Source organism: Bradysia coprophila, unplaced genomic scaffold (genome assembly GCF_014529535.1).
Source record: "Bradysia coprophila strain Holo2 unplaced genomic scaffold, BU_Bcop_v1 contig_476, whole genome shotgun sequence".
Taxonomy (NCBI): domain Eukaryota; kingdom Metazoa; phylum Arthropoda; class Insecta; order Diptera; family Sciaridae; genus Bradysia; species Bradysia coprophila.
The window spans coordinates 4,464,851-4,488,110 of NW_023503727.1; the positions used below are offsets into that span (position 1 = coordinate 4,464,851).

The 23,260-nt window shown below is 38.1% G+C and overlaps 1 protein-coding gene across 1 annotated transcript; it reads left to right on the plus strand.

The window, feature by feature from the left end:
* Nucleotides 1–6,761: 6,761 nt before the first annotated feature.
* On the plus strand, nucleotides 6,762–7,433 carry LOC119082542 (prolyl 4-hydroxylase 1-like). The gene has a single exon (XM_037192051.1). The coding sequence runs from the start codon at nucleotides 6,762–6,764 to the stop codon at nucleotides 7,431–7,433; it is 672 nt and encodes a 223-aa protein (XP_037047946.1).
* The last annotated feature ends 15,827 nt before the right edge of the window (nucleotides 7,434–23,260 follow it).

Genomic DNA, 23,260 nt, shown 5'->3' on the forward strand with positions numbered 1-23,260 from the left:
AACGATAAATTTGTTCAGAATAAGGAAATAACGATAATATCGTCCAGCGGATATTTTCATCCAGGACGATATTATCGTCAAAAAAACGATAGTATCATCAAAAAAACGATAGTATCGTCCAAAAAAACGATATTATCGTCCAAAAAAACGATAGTATCGTCCAAAAAAACGATAATATCGTCAAGAAAACGATAATATCGTCCTGAAAATATTTTAAAATTTATAATTTTAGACGATATTATCGTCCTGGATGAAATTTTTTTGGACGATAATATCGTTTTTTGGACGAAACTATCGTCTAAAAAACGATACTATCGTCCAAAAAACGATACTATCGCTTTTTAGACGATACTATCGTCTAAAAAACGATAATATCGTTCCTGACGATATTGACCGTGTAGTTATGTCGCCTCATCCAAATCGTATTTAAATCGAAAGTAGTTTAATGATTTCATACCGTCATTGCCGTACGCCAACCATATCACCAGTATTACTATGGAATCTATTACTTCATTTGATCAAGTATTTTCAAGAGATTGGATTTCAAATCTTTTACATCATTTGTTTGAACATGCTCTTTGCTATATAGGGAAGCATTAGTCAGAGCTTGTCGTTTATTCCCGAAATCTGTATCGATAACAGATCAATCATCCACCTTGTTATCAACTCGTCCATTCAATCATTTTGTTCTATTTCGGTTCTAGTATAGAAGGGCTCACTAGTAATACAAAGAACTTTTTTATCATGAATTTTGGTATAATAGTCTGAATCTTGGACCATGAATTAATGTTGACGGGAAGATTTCCAAACGATTAGGAGATCTTTAGAAAAAAAACCCTCCTTTGCCCTCCATCGCTCTAAACGTTTTCAGTGTACAAGTAACCTTAGCAATTTATTAAGAGGCAGCCAATGCACCGATTTTCGTAATAAGGTGCTCAAATGAAAGAGGAAGGGCCAGAGTTAGAGTTTTTTTTCTGAATCATTTGATTTTTCGAATTTTTCGAACATTTCCCTTTTTCTTGGAAAAAAATGATTTTTTCCCTGTGATTCAACTAAAATAGAACTTTTCAAATTTAATTTTTAGATAAAAATTTTGTAAAGCGGCTGTTCAGCTCTCTACAATTTTGTTGAACATTGGAATTTTCTAGCTTAGGAAGTGTTGGACCTAGGAGAGAGTTTAAATCACCGCGACTCGAAATTCTTACATGAAAGAATTTCCCCATTCGGGAGTTCTTTCAATCGCAAAACTGCCAGGAAGTGGCTTCAGTCAAATATTATTTACAAAAAAAATTTTGATCATCCAGAGGATCCACTTCTTACAACATTGAGATTTGAACGATATTTTCAGGCTTTTCGTTCTGGTTCTCTCCTGGATTTATGAATATGAGTTCTGGAAAATCGTAACCATTAATTCATGGCCCGAAATTTATACGTTTATACCACAATGATCATGATTAATGACTGCAGATTGTGAGATAAGCAACCAATAAGCGGTATTTCAATTTAAAATATATCAGAACAGAGATCGTAATCTGCTAATTTTCTAAGTTTTCCGTCATCATTCCTTTCTTTGTATAATAAGCATAGCCACCATGTTCATATATCATGTCATTATCATGTAATTTACTCATTTTCACAGTGAATGAGGAATGAAAAGCTTCCATTTCGAGATGGAAGACTAAAGTTTTATCCGTCGAGAGTCGAGTTCTATCTAAAATGTTCATTTTTCCTAACCCACCTAGCAGTATTTTCCATCCACAAATTGTGAAAGTAAAGAATTGGATTGTGGGGTGCGGTGCGTTATACAGGTAAAGAAAGTCCCTTGTCCACATTTATATTAAAAAAATTTAAATTTAGATTTTGTACGATAAGCCTTAATGTGTAGTCCTAAATGTTTCGTTTTTTTTATTAGTTATTAACCTCACTAAATTTTGTGTTTTATTCGTAATTTGTGTGCATATAAATAGGTATTTAATCTGTGCCTTACAGCATTGTCCAATCAGTAATCCGTCCAATTACTTAGCATTTAAGATATAAAATGAAAATCATTGTAAATAGTAGAAGAGAGAGAGAGAGAGAGAGAGAAATTTATATATTTTGAAGGAGACCGAGGCGAAACATGTAATTATGTGTGAAATATGTCGCAATGTACTTTGTTCATGGAAAGCTTTTTATTATATCAACTATTTTGTACGTTATGTAGGTTAAAAGTATCGATGAGACCAATAAACATTAAATTAGTTTTACAGAAACCATTTTCTCCCTTCGGCTTTTGGCTTTCGCTTAATTGTTTGTGCTTACCCAATCTGTAATGACTGCGATTAACAAACTTTGTGCCTTCGCGATTGTGTTGACCAAGGTTTTATTTAATGGGGCTTCGCAGATCTCAGATCGTAAAAATTCCGCTGATTTGTACAACGATTTTCATTCAAAGTTTTTAAATATAATTTCATTCAGTTGAAGTACATCAACGGTAAGAGGAATCGATGTTGATGCTTTGCTGAAAAGCATGGAACAGCATACATTTGGGCGTTTTTTAAATACTGGATTTTAGGTTACTTTTGATGACATCCACTAGAAAAATGCACTGCTCCTAGCATGTACACTACTTTGACAAATGTCCAATTCGGAGGCTTTTGTGATGAGAGCTACCGCTTAAGATTGATTGTATTGTGTGTTTTAACCGTTTTAACTCATACAACGAAAACAAGTCATCTATCTTTACGAAAGAAACGCAGTGCCCACTGTGACTTCATCAGCCTCCAAATATTTCTTATGTTCATGCTAGGAGCAGTGCGTTGACTAGAATCATTTTTCAAAAATAGAAACGCAATTACGACCACGAATGTGTTAGCTTTCGACAGATTTGGATTTGGTTGTAGCAGTTTCATCAGCTCTGAGAAATCTGAAAGTTTATAAAAAGAATCATAAAACTTACTGACATAACTTACTAACATATTTCTGGCCAAGACATTCTTTAAATCGATTTTTCACCATGAAGCCATGATGGTGATGGTGAAAAATCGATTTAAAGAATGTCTTGGCCGCAAATATGTCAGTAAGTTTTATGATTCCGCTGACTTTCTCAGAGTTCGTCAAACGACTCATTTTTCTTTAAACATATTCGTGGTCATTGTTGCTGTCGTAAACTTTTTATAAAGTATTCTGATGAAAAGATTCAAAAATGAAAAACGAGAGACACGCAAATGTAGGCCGCAATTTTAGCTAAGCATCGATGCCTCTTATGTGAGAGCGAAAGCTTGTTCATTGTAACTGGTCTCGTAGTCAGCTGTCAAAAATTTATGAATGGAAACTAAAATTGAGAGTCAGATCTTGTTTGCAAACAAAATAAATTTGTTTGACCCAGGACCAGTTGCAAAAAGCTTGTCAGAAATCTCTCTCCTTAATAGACTGGTATGATTATAGGGAGAGTTCCAAAGACCAGTGGATTATAACTTACTTGCCTTGAGGCACTTGTCATCGAATATTTTCATATAAATTTTTGACATATCCTTAGGCAAGTTAAATTAACTTGTCTAAATTATATTTCCTTCTCTCTCATCATAACAGTTTTGAAATGCAGTTTTCGCAATTCCGGTCCATAATCATCACCTTTCCATGCATCCATTTAATGTCGTTTTGAAGGTATTTAATTTCACTGTGTTTCTGGAAACAGTGCGATATCAACTTTTTTTCGCACGCTAAAGAACCTATTACCTTCAACGAAGGCTAAATTTTTATAAATAAAAATCTTGCATTGACCAGAAATCGAACCCCCGACACCAAAAGGTTTTTGAACACAAAGCAGCGACTATAGCCATTCGGCTATAGAGTCACACAATTATACCGAACGTATTGTTGAAGCGTATATACTAAGCATTGACTACTCGATTTCATTCAACGCGTCTCTTTACATCACATTGTAATGTGTATTATAATGCAGCCTTCTTGATCGTTCAAATGAATTTCTGTATACACAAGAATTTTGGAACAAAATGTAGGACATGTTTTGCATTGGAAAGGTGATTATGGCCCGAAATTGCGAAAAACGTTGTATCTACCACGGTAGGTATGCCGGTATTTTTTCGCACACGATGTCTTGTCGACCTCGGCTTCGCCTCGGGTCGGGTCGACAATCGACATCTAGTGCGAAAAAATACCTTCATACCTACTACCGTGGTAGATAAATAACTATAAAGCTACCGACATTTCTAACGATACGGCCGTAGTAAAATAATGTCGATCGGCGTAGTCTGCTCATATACAACCTTGGTGTTAAAACTTGTTCGTTCAGAACCTTGGATTTTAACATTATAGTTATTTATCTACCACGGTAGGTATGAAGGTATTTTTTCGCACTAGATATCGATTGTCGACCCGAGGCGAAGCCGAGGTCGACAAGACGTCGTGTGCGAAAAAATACCGGCATACCTACCGTGGTAGATACAACGTTTTTCGCAATTTCGGGCCACTATCACCTTTCAAATGCAAGACATGTCCTACATTTTGTTCCAAAATTCTTGTGTATACAGAAATTCATTTGAACGATCAAGAAGGCTGCATTATAATACACATTGCAATGTGATGTAAAGAGACGCGTTGAATGAAATAGAAGCAATAATAGTATATTTCAACATACCCCAATACACACAAGATGTGTGTGCACGCGCGGGCGAAGCCCAAGCGAAAACACACATCGAGTGTGTATTGGGGTATTTTGAAAGATATTTTTCTGTAATAGTGAGAGTGTGTTGGTGCTTTCCTTCCCAACCGTTACTTTCCTTCTCGACCGTTTACTTTCCCTACCGACCGATTCATATCATAGCTCACCAATACACTCTCACGTATACAGAAAATAATATTGTTCTATTGTATTCACGTTCTTTTGTTCACATTCTTATATGTTTCCAAACTTTTAATGCTCACTGTATATACGCTTCAACAATACGTTCGGTATAATTGTGTGACTCTATAGCCGCTGCTTTGTGTTCAACAACCTTTGGGTGTCGGGGGTTCGATTTCTGGTCAATGCAAGATTTTTATTTATAAAAATTTAGCCTTCGTTGAAGGTAATAGGTTCTTTAGCGTGCGAAAAAAAGTTGATATCGCACTGCGTGCGAAAAAAAGTTAATATCGCACTGTGTCCAGAAATACAGTGAAATAAATACCTTCAAAACGACACTAAATGGATGCATGGAAAGGTGATGATTATGGACCGGAATTGCGAAAAATAATTTTCCAACACAGCAACCAAAATGTTGTAACGAAACTGAGTCTAATTTTAAGAGAAGAGGCAAAGGTAAGTAATTACCAAACGAAATTTACGCAACAGACTTACCAGCAAAAAGGGTTGGAACCTGATTCTTATTGGTGAAGATTGTCGAGAAACAGTAAAATTGCACGAAATAAATCCAAAGTCAATACGAAGCAAAACTCTACCACTTATTTCCATTTGGAATCGAAATTCTGTATCGGCCATAGCTTACTCATCTATTCCGCTAGCCACAGAACCGATTCTAATGGAACACATTTCCACGATTGGTACCGTTAACACTTTTCAAATAAAAAATCTTGAAAATCGATCGAAAATCAATTTAATATGAAAACTAACCCAGCACAACCTACATTTTCACTTGTGGCAGTTATGCATTCAATCATCCCGACAAGCACTTCTCGAGTACAGCACATCCGTTCTAATCGCATACTTCCTACCCTCCATCACAACAGAACCTTCGTGTAAAATGTTGTGCTCGAATACCAAAACTGATCCAGCCTTCGGAACGACAGGAATACGTTTGCCACTACGTCGATCCAGTAGTGTTGTCTCACCCCCTTCGAAGTTCTCATTCAAATAAACCATCATTGTAATCAACGTCCTCGCCGACAAATCAGGACGAACGTATGTACAGTCACAGTGTGGATTGAATTTATGCCCAGGATCGTAGCGTAGAAATCTCAGACGTTCGTTCAGCTCAACCAACCTTTCGCCATTGAATTCATCGGGAAGGTGTGGTAGCACACGTTGTAGTAGAAGGCATTCAGCAAATTGCGAATCGTCGATCAAAACTCGTAGACTGTCTCTGTGTTCCTTGACTAATATTTGAAAACATTATGCAACCGGAAAACCAATTTCCCATATTCCGCTATCGCGGTGAGATCAATCGCTTCTTTTGTTATTTGCGATGAATGGAAATCTGTTGGGAACAGCGCCGACACCAATGGAATAGGTGGAGTTCTAACCAATGGATCCATCGTATTGGTTCGGTATGCCTTGTAAGCCTTGTGGTGCAACGATATGTTTCAGCAAACAATGTTTTCTATGAACTGCTCACTTTCTCAACTCGCGAGTCGTATTTATAATCGACTGATGCAATCTCAACGGTTTTTTCATTCATGCGTTGCTTTTACATGGGACGCAAATACCAACCAACAAAATCAATCCACATCAATGGTAAGTACCTACCGTTGGACGGCTCTCAGTTCAAATTTTATTGACACAACGTAACTTAGTGTGATGTGTTTTATGAATCGTTGTCCGATTTTTCGTTGCTCATTTATCGTAATCCATTCAGTACAGTGGAAAGAACAATTAGTCATTCTTCGCAATGATATTTCACCGTGCGCATATAAACACAGAAAACTGTTCGCGTATAGACTCAGTGTCGCCTTGTGTGTAAAGCAGTCAATTCTTAACGTCTGTTGTGAAATAGAGTCAACCTTCACTACTTGAACTGATAAAATTTGTTTGTTGTGTGCGAAAAATGAATCCGGCGACTGAACTTACACCAGTGCCATTAGCATCAGCGCTATCAAAGAAGTTCGATGCATCGAAAATAATCAAGGAAGATTTGGATCTCTCATCGATTGGTGAAGCAGGAAGACTTGCTTTTTTACTGCACGGTGTATTTACACCAGCGGAGTGTGAACGTTTGATTAAAATATCCGAACACACAGGATACACACCAGCGTTAGTACATGTTGGTGGCGGTAAACAAGTTCTCATTAAAGGATACAGGGATGGTTTAAGGGTGCTAGTCGACGATCCATATTTTGTTAGCCGTCTTTTGCAACGCATATCACCATTTCTACCTCAAGTATTCAAAGGCGAGAAATTGATTGAGATTAACGAACGATTACGGTTTCTACGCTATGACCCTGATGATCAATTTAAGCCGCATTGTGATGCATCTTATGCACGACCAGACGAATCGGCCAGAACCCTAATTACGTTGCAGATATATTTGAACGAGGGTTTCGGAGGAGGCGAGACAACGTTTTTGGAACGTAGAAATGGAAGCAAACGGGTGCCTGTTGTTCCGCAAACAGGAATGATATTGGTGTTCGAACATAACATTTTGCATGAAGGCTCTGTGGTGAAAAGTGGTCAAAAATACACAATTCGAACGGATGTACTGTACACAATGAAGAAATAAAATTGGTTTTGCTTTTTTACTTGAAAATTATGGATTTTCTTTCTGTCGAAAGCTAACACATTCGTGGTTGTTATTGCGGTCCTATTGTTTTCAAAAAGGATTCTGTTGGAAAGATATCATCAAAAGTAAAATCTAGCATTTAAAAACGCCCAAATGTATGCTTTTCGACAAAGCATCGATGCCTCCTTAAATCGTGAAAATCACATAGGAAAAAAAAGAGTGAGCCATCGGTAATTGTTCAGTCGTTGGTGAGTTAATAATAGTAGATTACAGCAGAGCCTATGTAAATGAGTAATACATGTGTGCGATGTTTGCGGCGTGTGAGCCGAAGGCGAACCGCCTAATTTCGCACACATGTATTACTCATTCACAAAGGCTCTTCTGTAATGTTCTTTAATGTGTAGGCATCCTGTGCGTTGTATTCACATTGTCTAAGATGAAAACTACGAAACAATTTTGCATAAAAGCAGCCTTTCGGAGCCTTTTCACTTCTAAACATTTTGCACTAAAATTGCATTTTCATTTAGTAGGCATCGGTCGTGTCTGCCATTTCGGCGATATTTATTTGACTTCTTTATTGTTGTCATTCTCAGTTTCAGTAAACAATTTTTGATTTTGTTGTTTCAAATTATAAATTCAGTTGTGATTTTAGTGTTTTCTTAATTGTATCGATGGCAGGTGTACCAAAAAATAGTTTTGCCTGTGCAAATTCCAATTTATATCGTGGTTTGTGAGAAGTGAAAACATAAACAAAATCATCGAAAAATTTCCGACCAGTGCATGTAAATGATCGCGCATAGCTTGTAAATCATCGAAAAGTCTAACATGTAAGTTTCATTTACATTCTCATCGCAGACAATGTAAATACAACGTATGTACAGGATGCATACACATTAAAATTATTTATTGCCTAACCACCCGAAAAGCTGTAGTTACATGTACATCAGGCCTCTCATACCTCCTTATCTACTTATTTTTCCTTATTTTCATAAAAACCTTATTTTATTATAAAATCCCGATTTTCCTTATCGATCGCAAATTTCATCGACGGAATTCAAAATTAGGAAAAAAATTCGCTGCGCGACAAAAATAACAATTTTTATTATTTAACACAAAGAACTCTTATAAAAAGGTGGTGTCGTAGCTCATGATCGTTCCAACATGACTGCTGTAACATATATTTTTGTGATTCCACGCCGCCTCTCGGCTCGAGAGTCTCGAGTAGAACTATTTGATTTATAGTACATTTTCTACCTTGGTGTATATTTCGAGAATAACTTCGTATGTACAATTGTATATAACGAGCGCCAGCGAGTGTATATACAATTGTACATAAGAAGTGACTCGAGATATATATATAGAACAATGTTTTATCTCCTGCAAGCTGATATTTCATACATTAGCGAAATAACCACAAACACGGCAGAGTAAAATAAACCAGGCAGGAGCGGTTCATTTTCGAAACGTCAAAAAGGGACCTAATACATGGGATGAAAATGAACTCAAATGAACATTGACATAAATTGAAAAATTTTATTCGCAAAATATCAAGGGCTACTAGATTATTCAGGTCCCTAGTCGAACAAGCGCTCCTGCCTGGTTAACTTTACTCTGTCGTGCCACAAAAATTTGGATTTAAAATTAATTAATTAAGCATGTTGTTTTAAAACGCATTCACAACAAAAAAAAACATCATACAGAGAATCCTTTATTTACTTACTCACACACATATACTATCCACCTCAACATTTCGTTCAAATCACATCATTCCGACTACTCTGATTATTTGATCGATGTAGAAGTGACGAACGAACCACTACCGACACCAATTGCATCGCGGTATGTGACTCGTTGGCGTAGTGGTCAGCATATTTGGTAGATATGCTGCTGGTCCCGTGTTCGCTTCCGCCGTTCGGCGTTTTTTTTTTTTTTTTTCAAAAATGTAGATGGAAAGTAAATTTACCCTAGGTGGGTTATGTGTGAATTATCCAATCGTATAGGCCGTGATTATGAATGTGTTTGTGTTTATATGCAGAAACGCGTAATGTATGAAATATCAGCTTGCAGGAGATAAACATGTAAATCGCCCTTAACATTGTCACATACATGCGTCCTTATTACAAACAATTCAAGGTTTTAGCCTTATTTACACTTACTTCTTTCAAATTTATCTTTCACCAATTTATTATTTTTTCGAAATTCGAACGGGATAACAAACAACAGCTTTTGCAGTTATCGAGATCAAAATCTAATCCAGCAAGTTTTTAAACTTGAGGGTGGGATCAAGTAAGAATTCACGCCGTAAGTACGTCTTAAAAATTTCAAAAATTTTGTCGCATAGAAAACTGATTGAAAACTACCACCCTACAAAAACGATAGGTACGTCAAAATGAACAGTGATGCGTTTTATTTTGAAGTGCACTTACAGTGATAATTGGTAAAGCTAAGCTTTGCTACAAATCTAATTCAAGACTTAAACACGCCCAAATTATTCAAGTTTTCATCGTGATAAAAGTGAATTTTACGATACAACTTTACAAAAACGATACGTCAAAATAAACAATAATGCGTTTTATTTTAAAGTAAAGGCGGACTCCCGATGGTAATTGCTGTATCTTAGAATAATTTCGATTTTTATCGAAAAATTTCTCATTTTTCCTTAATTTCACTAACAATTTCCTTGTTTCTACTTATTTTTGTGCTAAAACCTCCTTAATTTCTTAATAAGGAGTCCAAATTTAGAGTGAGAGGCCTGATGTACATTTACCCCCCCCCCCCCACGGAAAGTGGTCATTACATGAGGGACCTTTTTGTGACCGTGAAGGAAAGGTCTTTCCCTACCAAGTGGGGAAAAGCTCTTCCGTCCCAAGTGAATGAAAGTTCTTCTTTCTCAGAGAAAATGAATCTTCTGAAATATTGTTTTGAATTATTGACCGCTGCAATCGAAATATATGTTGTTTTATTGGTGATACCATACATTTGTGGCTTGTGTAAATAAGTAGAATGCGCATGAGCAAATTGATTTAAAATTTTCGAAAACAAAAATAATAAAAAGCCCGGAATTGAACGCGTCGGCCATATTGGTCTTAGCAATATTTTATTTTTTGTTTAAATTCAATGAAGACTTAATGGCCAAACAATTTTAATTTTGCTTTTTTCCCTTTTTTGAAAACACTTAACACTTTTGCTTGTATTTTACATTTGTTCACTTCACATCACCACAAAATTTATCAGGGACTAAACTAAGGAACATCGCAGGTGGGAATTTTCCCCCCTTCGCCCCCCGAATTCCCACCTGTGAATCCAGATTTCCCCACAATAAAAATCATGTTGACCTTACTTAAAGTAATCCAAAAGAAACAAAAATTCTATCAAAAATTTGCCTGCGGCGCTTCCAACATCTACTACGTTTATTTCTTTGACTCAAAGTCAGGGTCTTTCGGATGATAATAAAAACTTGAAAATGTTTGTAACATAAAATGTTCCTGTGATTGAAAATATACATGAGTGTAGACCAAAAACCTTATATGTGTTTGTCGCTCGTAACACGATAACTCAAGTAATTCTCAACGGATTTCCAAAAACCTTTTTAAATCAACAAAGAATCAAATTCCTGAGGTTTCGTTCGAAGATGGGCTATAACAGTTTGGTGGCCTTAGAGATATTCGCAAAAGAAGTTTGGTAACATTATCATTTATGACAAACATCTTTGTACATAAAACATTAATACGAGCACTGCGGAACTAAATCAATAGATTTGAGTTTGTTGACCTTATTGTTCCACACATAAATAAGTACGTAACAAAAAGAATTATTACACTAACCTCGAACGTTTTCGATACCCAAGGTATCATCTACAGGAGTCGAAACCAAACTCTGGCCAATAGTACGCAAAAAAGGACTGTGTCCCGGGTAAAAAAAAAAGTGAATGTGAGACCCCTTTTGAGACCGTTTTTTTTGTATGGAGCTGAGACGTCTCTTTTCGAACCTTTGAGACTGGTTTCTTCTCATATACTGATGAATTGATGATGATGATGATTGCGAAACCGATGAGAAGTCTCGTTTTAAATGATTTAATAGACTGTATGAGACGGAGCGAGTGGTCTCTTTTTTTACATAGTTTACGAGACCAACCGAGTGGTCTCTTCTTCTGTATTTTGCGAGAACGACCGAGTGGTCTCTTCTTCTGTATTTTACGAGACCAACCGAGTGGTCTCTTCTTCTGTATTTTGCGAGAACGACCGAATGGTCTCTTCTTCTGTATTTTACGAGACTGACCGAGTGGTCTCTTGTTTAAATAATTTGCGAGACCGACTGAGTGGTCTCTTTTCAAAAATATTTATGAGACCGACTGAGGGGTCTCTCTTTTAGATTTGACTATGTTCGATTATCAAAATATTTTTGAGACTCCTTGAGACGTCTCTTTTGAGTTTTTTTTTCGAGATCCTTTTGAGGCCATCTGAGAACTCTCACTTTCTTTTCGATATTTTTTGAGATTCTTTGAGAAGTCTCTTTGTAGTTTTTTTCCGAGATTCTTTTGAGGCCATCTGAGAACTCTCATTTCTGTTTTCCAAGTGTAAGATATTAAGCTGTTGTTTGTTCCTGCATTCACAGATGGCACAGTTTTTCATTTTTTCTTATAATTCGCTGAAATGATAGAAGTTTGAGTATTATTTGATTTTTTTTTACCTTTTTTTTATTTCGTGATGTATTTTCCGGTCACCACTCCAAGTACTAACCGCGACGAATGATGCTTAACTTAGGGATTCGACTGCCAGCCACCTTACGCGTGTTGCTAAATTGGATATATCTGCGTGTAGGTCTTATTTCGAACCGTTGTTACAAAAACTTTGAGACCGACCGAGTGGTCTTTCTTGGAATATTTTTCGTTGGACTTTAAGAGACTGGCCGAGTGGTCTCGTTTTGAATATTTTACGAGAATGCAAGAGACCGACCGAGTCGTCTTTCTTGGACTATTTTTCGTTGGACTTTAAGAGACTGGCCGAGTGGTCTCGTTTTGAATATTTTAGGAGAATGTAAGAGACCGACCGAGTGGTCTTTTCGGATTATTTTTCGTTGGGCTTTACAAGACTGGCCGAGTGGTCTCGTTTTGAATATTTTAGGAGAATGTAAGAGACCGACCGAGTGGTCTTTCTTGGACTATTTTTCGTTGGGCTTTACAAGACTGGCCGAGTGGTCTCGTTTTGAATATTTTAGGAGAATGTTAGAGACCGACCGAGTGGTCTTTCTTGGACTATTTTTCGTTGGGCTTTACAAGACTGGCCGAGTGGTCTCGTTTTGAATATTTTAGGAGAATGTTAGAGACCGACCGAGTGGTCTTTCTTGGACTATTTTTCGTTGGACTTTAAGAGACTGGCCGAGTGGTCTCGTTTTGAATATTTTACGAGAATGCAAGAGACCGACCGAGTCGTCTTTCTTGTAATATTTTTCGTTGGACTTTAAGAGACTGGCCGAGTGGTCTCGTTTTGAATATTTTAGGAGAATGTAAGAGACCGACCGAGTGGTCTTTCTTGGACTATTTTTCGTTGGACTTTAAGAGACTGGCCGAGTGGTCTCGTTTTGAATATTTTAGGAGAATGTAAGAGACCGACCGAGTGGTCTTTCTTGGACTATTTTTCGTTGGGCTTTACAAGACTGGCCGAGTGGTCTCGTTTTGAATATTTTAGGAGAATGTAAGAGACCGACCGAGTGGTCTTTCTTGGACTATTTTTCGTTGGACTTTAAGAGACTGGCCGAGTGGTCTCGTTGTAAGAAAATATTTTTTTTAGATTTTGAGACCAACTGAGAGGTCTCATTTCAGAAAAATGTTTTTTTGGACTTTAGATACCGTCCGATAAGTCTCAATGCAAGAAAATATTTTTTTAGATGATGAGACCAACTGAGAGGTCTCATTCCAGAAAAATGTTTTTTTGGACTTTAGATACCGTGAGAGAAGTCTCAATGCAAGAAAATATATTTTGTAAATGATGAGACCAACTGAGAGGTCTCATTCCAGAAGAGGCTAAGAGGGTGATTTTACTCGCCTTTTTTCTATTTATTCTTTAAATGAAAGACATGCATCGGCGTGTCGTCTTACATTGCAAAGTGCTTAATTGTAATGAAAGTTTATGTCTAAGGACTCAACGACGGATCTCTTCTTTAGGTTGTTTCTTTTCTATCAGGCAGTGCCTTTATCACATATATTGTTTATCATTTGTAATGAGAGTCGTCATTGAAGAAAAAAAATTGAAATAAAAATTTAAAAGAAGAAAAAACTTACACTAATTGAGCACTAAACTTAACAAAGATATTTTACCCGTCTTACTCGTCTAAAGTCAAAAAAAAAAATCTGAAATGAGACGTCTCAGTTGATCTCATCATCTAAAAAAATATTTTCTTGCATTGAGACTTCTCGGACGGTATCTAAAGTCCAAAAAAACATTTTTCTGAAATGAGACCTCTCAGTTGGTCTCATCAGCTAAAAAAAAATATTTTCTTACAACGAGACCACTCGGCTAGTCTCATAAAATCCAACGAAAAATAATCCGAAAAGACCACTCGGTCGGTCTCTAACATTCTCCTAAAATATTCAAAACGAGACCACTCGGCCAGTCTCGTAAAGTCCAACGAAAAATATTCCAAGAAAGACCACTCGGTCGGTCTCTTACATTCTCGTAAAATATTCAAAACGAGACCACTCGGCCAGTCTCGTAAAATCCAACGAAAAATAATCCAAGAAAGACCACTCGGTCAGTCTCTAACATTCTCCTAAAATATTCAAAACGAGACCACTCGGACAGTCTCGTAAAGTCCAACGAAAAATATTCCAAGAAAGACCACTCGGTCAGTCTCTAACATTCTCGTAAAGTATTCAAAACGAGACCACTCGGCTAGTCTCATAAAATCCAACGAAAAATAATCCGAAAAGACCACTCGGTCGGTCTCTAACATTCTCCTAAAATATTCAAAACGAGACCACTCGGCCAGTCTCGTAAAGTCCAACGAAAAATATTCCAAGAAAGACCACTCGGTCAGTCTCTAACATTCTCCTAAAATATTCAAAACGAGACCACTCGGACAGTCTCGTAAAGTCCAACGAAAAATATTCCAAGAAAGACCACTCGGTCGGTCTCTAACATTCTCGTAAAGTATTCAAAACGAGACCACTCGGACAGTCTCGTAAAGTCCAACGAAAAATATTCCAAGAAAGACCACTCGGTCAGTCTCTAACATTCTCCTAAAATATTCAAAACGAGACCACTCGGACAGTCTCGTAAAGTCCAACGAAAAATATTCCAAGAAAGACCACTCGGTCGGTCTCTAACATTCTCGTAAAGTATTCAAAACGAGACCACTCGGCTAGTCTCATAAAATCCAACGAAAAATAATCCGAAAAGACCACTCGGTCGGTCTCTAACATTCTCCTAAAATATTCAAAACGAGACCACTCGGCCAGTCTCGTAAAGTCCAACGAAAAATATTCCAAGAAAGACCACTCGGTCAGTCTCTAACATTCTCCTAAAATATTCAAAACGAGACCACTCGGACAGTCTCGTAAAGTCCAACGAAAAATATTCCAAGAAAGACCACTCGGTCGGTCTCTAACATTCTCGTAAAGTATTCAAAACGAGACCACTCGGACAGTCTCGTAAAGTCCAACGAAAAATATTCCAAGAAAGACCACTCGGTCAGTCTCTAACATTCTCCTAAAATATTCAAAACGAGACCACTCGGACAGTCTCGTAAAGTCCAACGAAAAATATTCCAAGAAAGACCACTCGGTCGGTCTCTAACATTCTCGTAAAGTATTCAAAACGAGACCACTCGGCTAGTCTCATAAAATCCAACGAAAAATAATCCGAAAAGACCACTCGGTCGGTCTCTAACATTCTCCTAAAATATTCAAAACGAGACCACTCGGCCAGTCTCGTAAAGTCCAACGAAAAATATTCCAAGAAAGACCACTCGGTCAGTCTCTAACATTCTCGTAAAGTATTCAAAACGAGACCACTCGGACAGTCTCGTAAAGTCCAACGAAAAATATTCCAAGAAAGACCACTCGGTCAGTCTCTAACATTCTCCTAAAATATTCAAAACGAGACCACTCGGCTAGTCTCATAAAATCCAACGAAAAATAATCCGAAAAGACCACTCGGTCGGTCTCTAACATTCTCCTAAAATATTCAAAACGAGACCACTCGGCCAGTCTCGTAAAGTCCAACGAAAAATATTCCAAGAAAGACCACTCGGTCAGTCTCTAACATTCTCGTAAAGTATTCAAAACGAGACCACTCGGACAGTCTCGTAAAGTCCAACGAAAAATATTCCAAGAAAGACCACTCGGTCAGTCTCTAACATTCTCCTAAAATATTCAAAACGAGACCACTCGGACAGTCTCGTAAAGTCCAACGAAAAATATTCCAAGAAAGACCACTCGGTCGGTCTCTAACATTCTCGTAAAGTATTCAAAACGAGACCACTCGGACAGTCTCGTAAAGTCCAACGAAAAATATTCCAAGAAAGACCACTCGGTCAGTCTCTAACATTCTCCTAAAATATTCAAAACGAGACCACTCGGACAGTCTCGTAAAGTCCAACGAAAAATATTCCAAGAAAGACCACTCGGTCGGTCTCTAACATTCTCGTAAAGTATTCAAAACGAGACCACTCGGCTAGTCTCATAAAATCCAACGAAAAATAATCCGAAAAGACCACTCGGTCGGTCTCTAACATTCTCCTAAAATATTCAAAACGAGACCACTCGGCCAGTCTCGTAAAGTCCAACGAAAAATATTCCAAGAAAGACCACTCGGTCAGTCTCTAACATTCTCGTAAAGTATTCAAAACGAGACCACTCGGACAGTCTCGTAAAGTCCAACGAAAAATATTCCAAGAAAGACCACTCGGTCAGTCTCTAACATTCTCCTAAAATATTCAAAACGAGACCACTCGGCTAGTCTCATAAAATCCAACGAAAAATAATCCGAAAAGACCACTCGGTCGGTCTCTAACATTCTCCTAAAATATTCAAAACGAGACCACTCGGCCAGTCTCGTAAAGTCCAACGAAAAATATTCCAAGAAAGACCACTCGGTCGGTCTCTAACATTCTCCTAAAATATTCAAAACGAGACCACTCGGCCAGTCTCGTAAAGTCCAACGAAAAATATTCCAAGAAAGACCACTCGGTCGGTCTCTAACATTCTCCTAAAATATTCAAAACGAGACCACTCGGCTAGTCTCATAAAATCCAACGTAAAATAATCCGAAAAGACCACTCGGTCGGTCTCTAACATTCTCCTAAAATATTCAAAACGAGACCACTCGGCCAGTCTCGTAAAGTCCAACGAAAAATATTCCAAGAAAGACCACTCGGTCAGTCTCTAACATTCTCCTAAAATATTCAAAACGAGACCACTCGGACAGTCTCGTAAAGTCCAACGAAAAATATTCCAAGAAAGACCACTCGGTCGGTCTCTAACATTCTCCTAAAATATTCAAAACGAGACCACTCGGCTAGTCTCATAAAATCCAACGAAAAATAATCCGAAAAGACCACTCGGTCGGTCTCTAACATTCTCCTAAAATATTCAAAACGAGACCACTCGGCCAGTCTCGTAAAGTCCAACGAAAAATAATCCAAGAAAGACCACTCGGTCGGTCTCTAACATTCTCCTAAAATATTCAAAACGAGACCACTCGGACAGTCTCGTAAAGTCCAACGAAAAATATTCCAAGAAAGACCACTCGGTCGGTCTCTAACATTCTCGTAAAGTATTCAAAACGAGACCACTCGGCTAGTCTCATAAAATCCAACGAAAAATAATCCGAAAAGACCACTCGGTCGGTCTCTAACATTCTCCTAAAATATTCAAAACGAGACCACTCGGCCAGTCTCGTAAAGTCCAACGAAAAATATTCCAAGAAAGACCACTCGGTCAGTCTCTAACATTCTCGTAAAGTATTCAAAACGAGACCACTCGGACAGTCTCGTAAAGTCCAACGAAAAATATTCCAAGAAAGACCACTCGGTCAGTCTCTAACATTCTCCTAAAATATTCAAAACGAGACCACTCGGACAGTCTCGTAAAGTCCAACGAAAAATATTCCAAGAAAGACCACTCGGTCGGTCTCTAACATTCTCGTAAAATATTCAAAACGAGACCACTCGGCCAGTCTCGTAAAGTCCAACGAAAAATATTCCAAGAAAGACCACTCGGTCGGTCTCTAACATTCTCCTAAAATATTCAAAACGAGACCACTCGGCCAGTCTCGTAAAGTCCAACGAAAAATATTCCAAGAAAGACCACTCGGTCGGTCTCTAACATTCTCCTAAAATATTCAAAACGAGACCACTCGGCCAGTCTCGTAAAGTCCAACGAAAAATATTCCAAGAAAGACCACTCGGTCAGTCTCTAACATTCTCGTAAAGTATTCAAAACGAGACCACTCGGACAGTCTCGTAAAGTCCAACGAAAAATATTCCAAGAAAGACCACTCGGTCGGTCTCTAACATTCTCGTAAAATATTCAAAACGAGACCACTCGGCCAGTCTCGTAAAGTCCAACGAAAAATATTCCAAGAAAGACCACTCGGTCGGTCTCTAACATTCTCCTAAAATATTCAAAACGAGACCACTCGGCCAGTCTCGTAAAGTCCAACGAAAAATATTCCAAGAAAGACCACTCGGTCGGTCTCTAACATTCTCCTAAAATATTCAAAACGAGACCACTCGGCCAGTCTCGTAAAGTCCAACGAAAAATATTCCAAGAAAGACCACTCGGTCGGTCTCTAACATTCTCCTAAAATATTCAAAACGAGACCACTCGGACAGTCTCGTAAAGTCCAACGAAAAATATTCCAAGAAAGACCACTCGGTCGGTCTCTAACATTCTCCTAAAATATTCAAAACGAGACCACTCGGCCAGTCTCGTAAAGTCCAACGAAAAATATTCCAAGAAAGACCACTCGGTCGGTCTCTAACATTCTCGTAAAGTATTCAAAACGAGACCACTCGGCCAGTCTCATAAAATCCAACGAAAAATAATCCGAAAAGACCACTCGGTCGGTCTCTAACATTCTCCTAAAATATTCAAAACGAGACCACTCGGCCAGTCTCGTAAAGTCCAACGAAAAATATTCCAAGAAAGACCACTCGGTCAGTCTCTAACATTCTCCTAAAATATTCAAAACGAGACCACTCGGCTAGTCTCATAAAATCCAACGAAAAATAATCCGAAAAGACCACTCGGTCGGTCTCTAACATTCTCCTAAAATATTCAAAACGAGACCACTCGGCCAGTCTCGTAAAGTCCAACGAAAAATATTCCAAGAAAGACCACTCGGTCGGTCTCTAACATTCTCCTAAAATATTCAAAACGAGACCACTCGGCCAGTCTCGTAAAGTCCAACGAAAAATATTCCAAGAAAGACCACTCGGTCGGTCTCTAACATTCTCCTAAAATATTCAAAACGAGACCACTCGGCCAGTCTCGTAAAGTCCAACGAAAAATATTCCAAGAAAGACCACTCGGTCAGTCTCTAACATTCTCCTAAAATATTCAAAACGAGACCACTCGGACAGTCTCGTAAAGTCCAACGAAAAATATTCCAAGAAAGACCACTCGGTCAGTCTCTAACATTCTCCTAAAATATTCAAAACGAGACCACTCGGACAGTCTCGTAAAGTCCAACGAAAAATATTCCAAGAAAGACCACTCGGTCGGTCTCTAACATTCTCCTAAAATATTCAAAACGAGACCACTCGGCTAGTCTCATAAAATCCAACGAAAAATAATCCGAAAAGACCACTCGGTCGGTCTCTAACATTCTCCTAAAATATTCAAAACGAGACCACTCGGCCAGTCTCGTAAAGTCCAACGAAAAATATTCCAAGAAAGACCACTCGGTCAGTCTCTAACATTCTCGTAAAGTATTCAAAACGAGACCACTCGGCTAGTCTCATAAAATCCAACGAAAAATAATCCGAAAAGACCACTCGGTCGGTCTCTAACATTCTCGTAAAGTATTCAAAACGAGACCACTCGGCTAGTCTCATAAAATCCAACGTAAAATAATCCGAAAAGACCACTCGGTCAGTCTCTAACATTCTCCTAAAATATTCAAAACGAGACCACTCGGCCAGTCTCGTAAAGTCCAACGAAAAATATTCCAAGAAAGACCACTCGGTCGGTCTCTAACATTCTCGTAAAGTATTCAAAACGAGACCACTCGGCTAGTCTCATAAAATCCAACGAAAAATAATCCGAAAAGACCACTCGGTCGGTCTCTAACATTCTCCTAAAATATTCAAAACGAGACCACTCGGCCAGTCTCGTAAAGTCCAACGAAAAATATTCCAAGAAAGACCACTCGGTCGGTCTCTAACATTCTCCTAAAATATTCAAAACGAGACCACTCGGCCAGTCTCGTAAAGTCCAACGAAAAATATTCCAAGAAAGACCACTCGGTCGGTCTCTAACATTCTCCTAAAATATTCAAAACGAGACCACTCGGCCAGTCTCGTAAAGTCCAACGAAAAATATTCCAAGAAAGACCACTCGGTCGGTCTCTAACATTCTCGTAAAGTATTCAAAACGAGACCACTCGGCTAGTCTCATAAAATCCAACGAAAAATAATCCGAAAAGACCACTCGGTCGGTCTCTAACATTCTCCTAAAATATTCAAAACGAGACCACTCGGACAGTCTCGTAAAGTCCAACGAAAAATATTCCAAGAAAGACCACTCGGTCGGTCTCTAACATTCTCCTAAAATATTCAAAACGAGACCACTCGGCCAGTCTCGTAAAGTCCAACGAAAAATATTCCAAGAAAGACCACTCGGTCGGTCTCTAACATTCTCCTAAAATATTCAAAACGAGACCACTCGGCTAGTCTCATAAAATCCAACGAAAAATAATCCGAAAAGACCACTCGGTCGGTCTCTAACATTCTCCTAAAATATTCAAAACGAGACCACTCGGCCAGTCTCGTAAAGTCCAACGAAAAATATTCCAAGAAAGACCACTCGGTCGGTCTCTAACATTCTCCTAAAATATTCAAAACGAGACCACTCGGCCAGTCTCGTAAAGTCCAACGAAAAATATTCCAAGAAAGACCACTCGGTCAGTCTCTAACATTCTCGTAAAGTATTCAAAACGAGACCACTCGGACAGTCTCGTAAAGTCCAACGAAAAATATTCCAAGAAAGACCACTCGGTCGGTCTCTAACATTCTCGTAAAGTATTCAAAACGAGACCACTCGGCTAGTCTCATAAAATCCAACGTAAAATAATCCGAAAAGACCACTCGGTCAGTCTCTAACATTCTCCTAAAATATTCAAAACGAGACCACTCGGCCAGTCTCGTAAAGTCCAACGAAAAATATTCCAAGAAAGACCACTCGGTCGGTCTCTAACATTCTCCTAAAATATTCAAAACGAGACCACTCGGCTAGTCTCATAAAATCCAACGAAAAATAATCCGAAAAGACCACTCGGTCGGTCTCTAACATTCTCCTAAAATATTCAAAACGAGACCACTCGGCCAGTCTCGTAAAGTCCAACGAAAAATATTCCAAGAAAGACCACTCGGTCGGTCTCTAACATTCTCCTAAAATATTCAAAACGAGACCACTCGGCCAGTCTCGTAAAGTCCAACGAAAAATATTCCAAGAAAGACCACTCGGTCGGTCTCTAACATTCTCCTAAAATATTCAAAACGAGACCACTCGGCCAGTCTCATAAAATCCAACGAAAAATAATCCGAAAAGACCACTCGGTCGGTCTCTAACATTCTCCTAAAATATTCAAAACGAGACCACTCGGCCAGTCTCGTAAAGTCCAACGAAAAATATTCCAAGAAAGACCACTCGGTCAGTCTCTAACATTCTCGTAAAGTATTCAAAACGAGACCACTCGGCTAGTCTCATAAAATCCAACGAAAAATAATCCGAAAAGACTACTCTATCGTTCTCTTACATTCTCGTAAAATTTTCAAAACGAGACTACTCGGCCATTCTCATAAAGTCCAATGAAAATAATCCAAGAAAGACCACTCGGTCGGTCTCAAAAATATTGTAAAATATTGAAAAAGAGACCACTCGGTCAGTCTCGTTCAGCCAAAGTTCAACAATCATCAAAGAAATAAAATATTGAGAATGAAATGAGACTGAAAACGTAATGAGACTGAAATGAGACCGTTGATAATGCTCATTTTACGGTCTCACTGAGACCTTTATTTTCACCCGGGGTGACCATAACATCTGTCGCCAGTAACAAAAGAAAATCTATTGAAAATCAGTCAGTCAGGGGAACTGACCCACCGAAATGGTGAGGCCTAGTTATAGGCCTAGTTGAGGTATATGCGAACATAATTTCCGTTTTTTATCTTCATTTGTCGCTTTTACCTCTTAAAGTCGAAAAAGTTTTGAAGGCGAATTTCAATTAATAATTGAAAAAGAGATTAATTTTCTAATTGCAGGTTCCGAAAACGGTTTGGCTTTTCTGAAATATTTTTTTATGTCATATGCCAGAGATGCATCTAAAGTTTGCAAATTTTGCATATTACGATCCTAATTGGCATAAAGATATTTTAATTTCTTACACCAACTACTTTCATATCGAAATTATTTTGATATACATTTCGTAATCGCCAATCTACCCATAGTAGGAAATATTTTCAGAGTCCTATTCTTGTGTTTTTTTTTTAATCGTAAGTGTAACGATAAACTAAGATCAACGTTTAATCGCATTTTTATTTTTGGATAATTTGGCGCCCCAAATATGCATTTTTAAGCGCCCCTTGGTAGAATTTCCCACCTGCACAAAAATCCTTATTTTAGTTCCTGAAATTTATTGAAACACCAACAAAATCAACAAATATTCAGTAAATTATGCATCCAGCACCTTCATAAAAGAAGTAGCATGTCAACATGTCACCGAAGCAGTGTTGCCACTGATGTAGCATTAGTGATGTTTTTGGGATCAATAGGTTTGGTCCAAGGTCATATGAATTGTCAAATTTCATCCATATAACCATAACCTCAATAATACCTCTGTGTAAATCGCGTAGGCGACGTTGGTCGATTTGTATGAAATATCACGTAAGCGACGTTGCTATGGATGAAATTGTTGTTGTTCGGGTTGTCAAAGTTCGTGTTTACAGTTACCTATAATTTTTGAAGAAATTTGAGCCGATTTCATCAGTGAACTAGATTCGTTTCTAAACGTTTCAACGCTTTTTTGTTTTGTTTCAATTTAGATTTGGATGTATACGAGATGCGAATTCATTTTACATTTTATTTCTGAGCTGATTTTCCAGATCTGGTAGGTAGGCGTAATATAAATAATGCGAAGTAATTCATCAATTATCAATATTTTTTTTTGATTCTCACAAACCAACTCCTGAAATAATGAATTTGGAACTTCTATTTCCTCGGGGGGCAAATGTACTTGTAACTACAACTTTCCGGGTGGTTAGGCAATAAAATAGCGTACATTGCTTGGAAAGCACTCATCACTCGGGATCAATTTGTGATACGAGCCGAATTCACAAGTGTGTTTTTAAGCGACTCTGTTTGGAAACTGTTATTTTGACTCGTGTAGTTGCATACCTCGCCTTCGGCTCGGATATGCAATTTCTACACTTGTCAAAACAACAGTTTCCAAACCTCGTTGCTTGTGAATTCGGCTCGTATCACAAATTGATCCCTCAAGTAATGAATGCTTTCCTCCGCATCCAATGTAATCTACTATTTTTTGCCAGATAGTTGGATCAGTTTGATTCGATATTTTCTACTTCTGAAATGAGACGCACAGTACCTCTTG

Excerpts from the sequence above, each read along its gene's own strand:
- LOC119082542 (XM_037192051.1), top strand. The coding sequence starts at position 6,762 with ATGAATCCGGCGACTGAACTTACACCAGTGCCATTAGCATCAGCGCTA.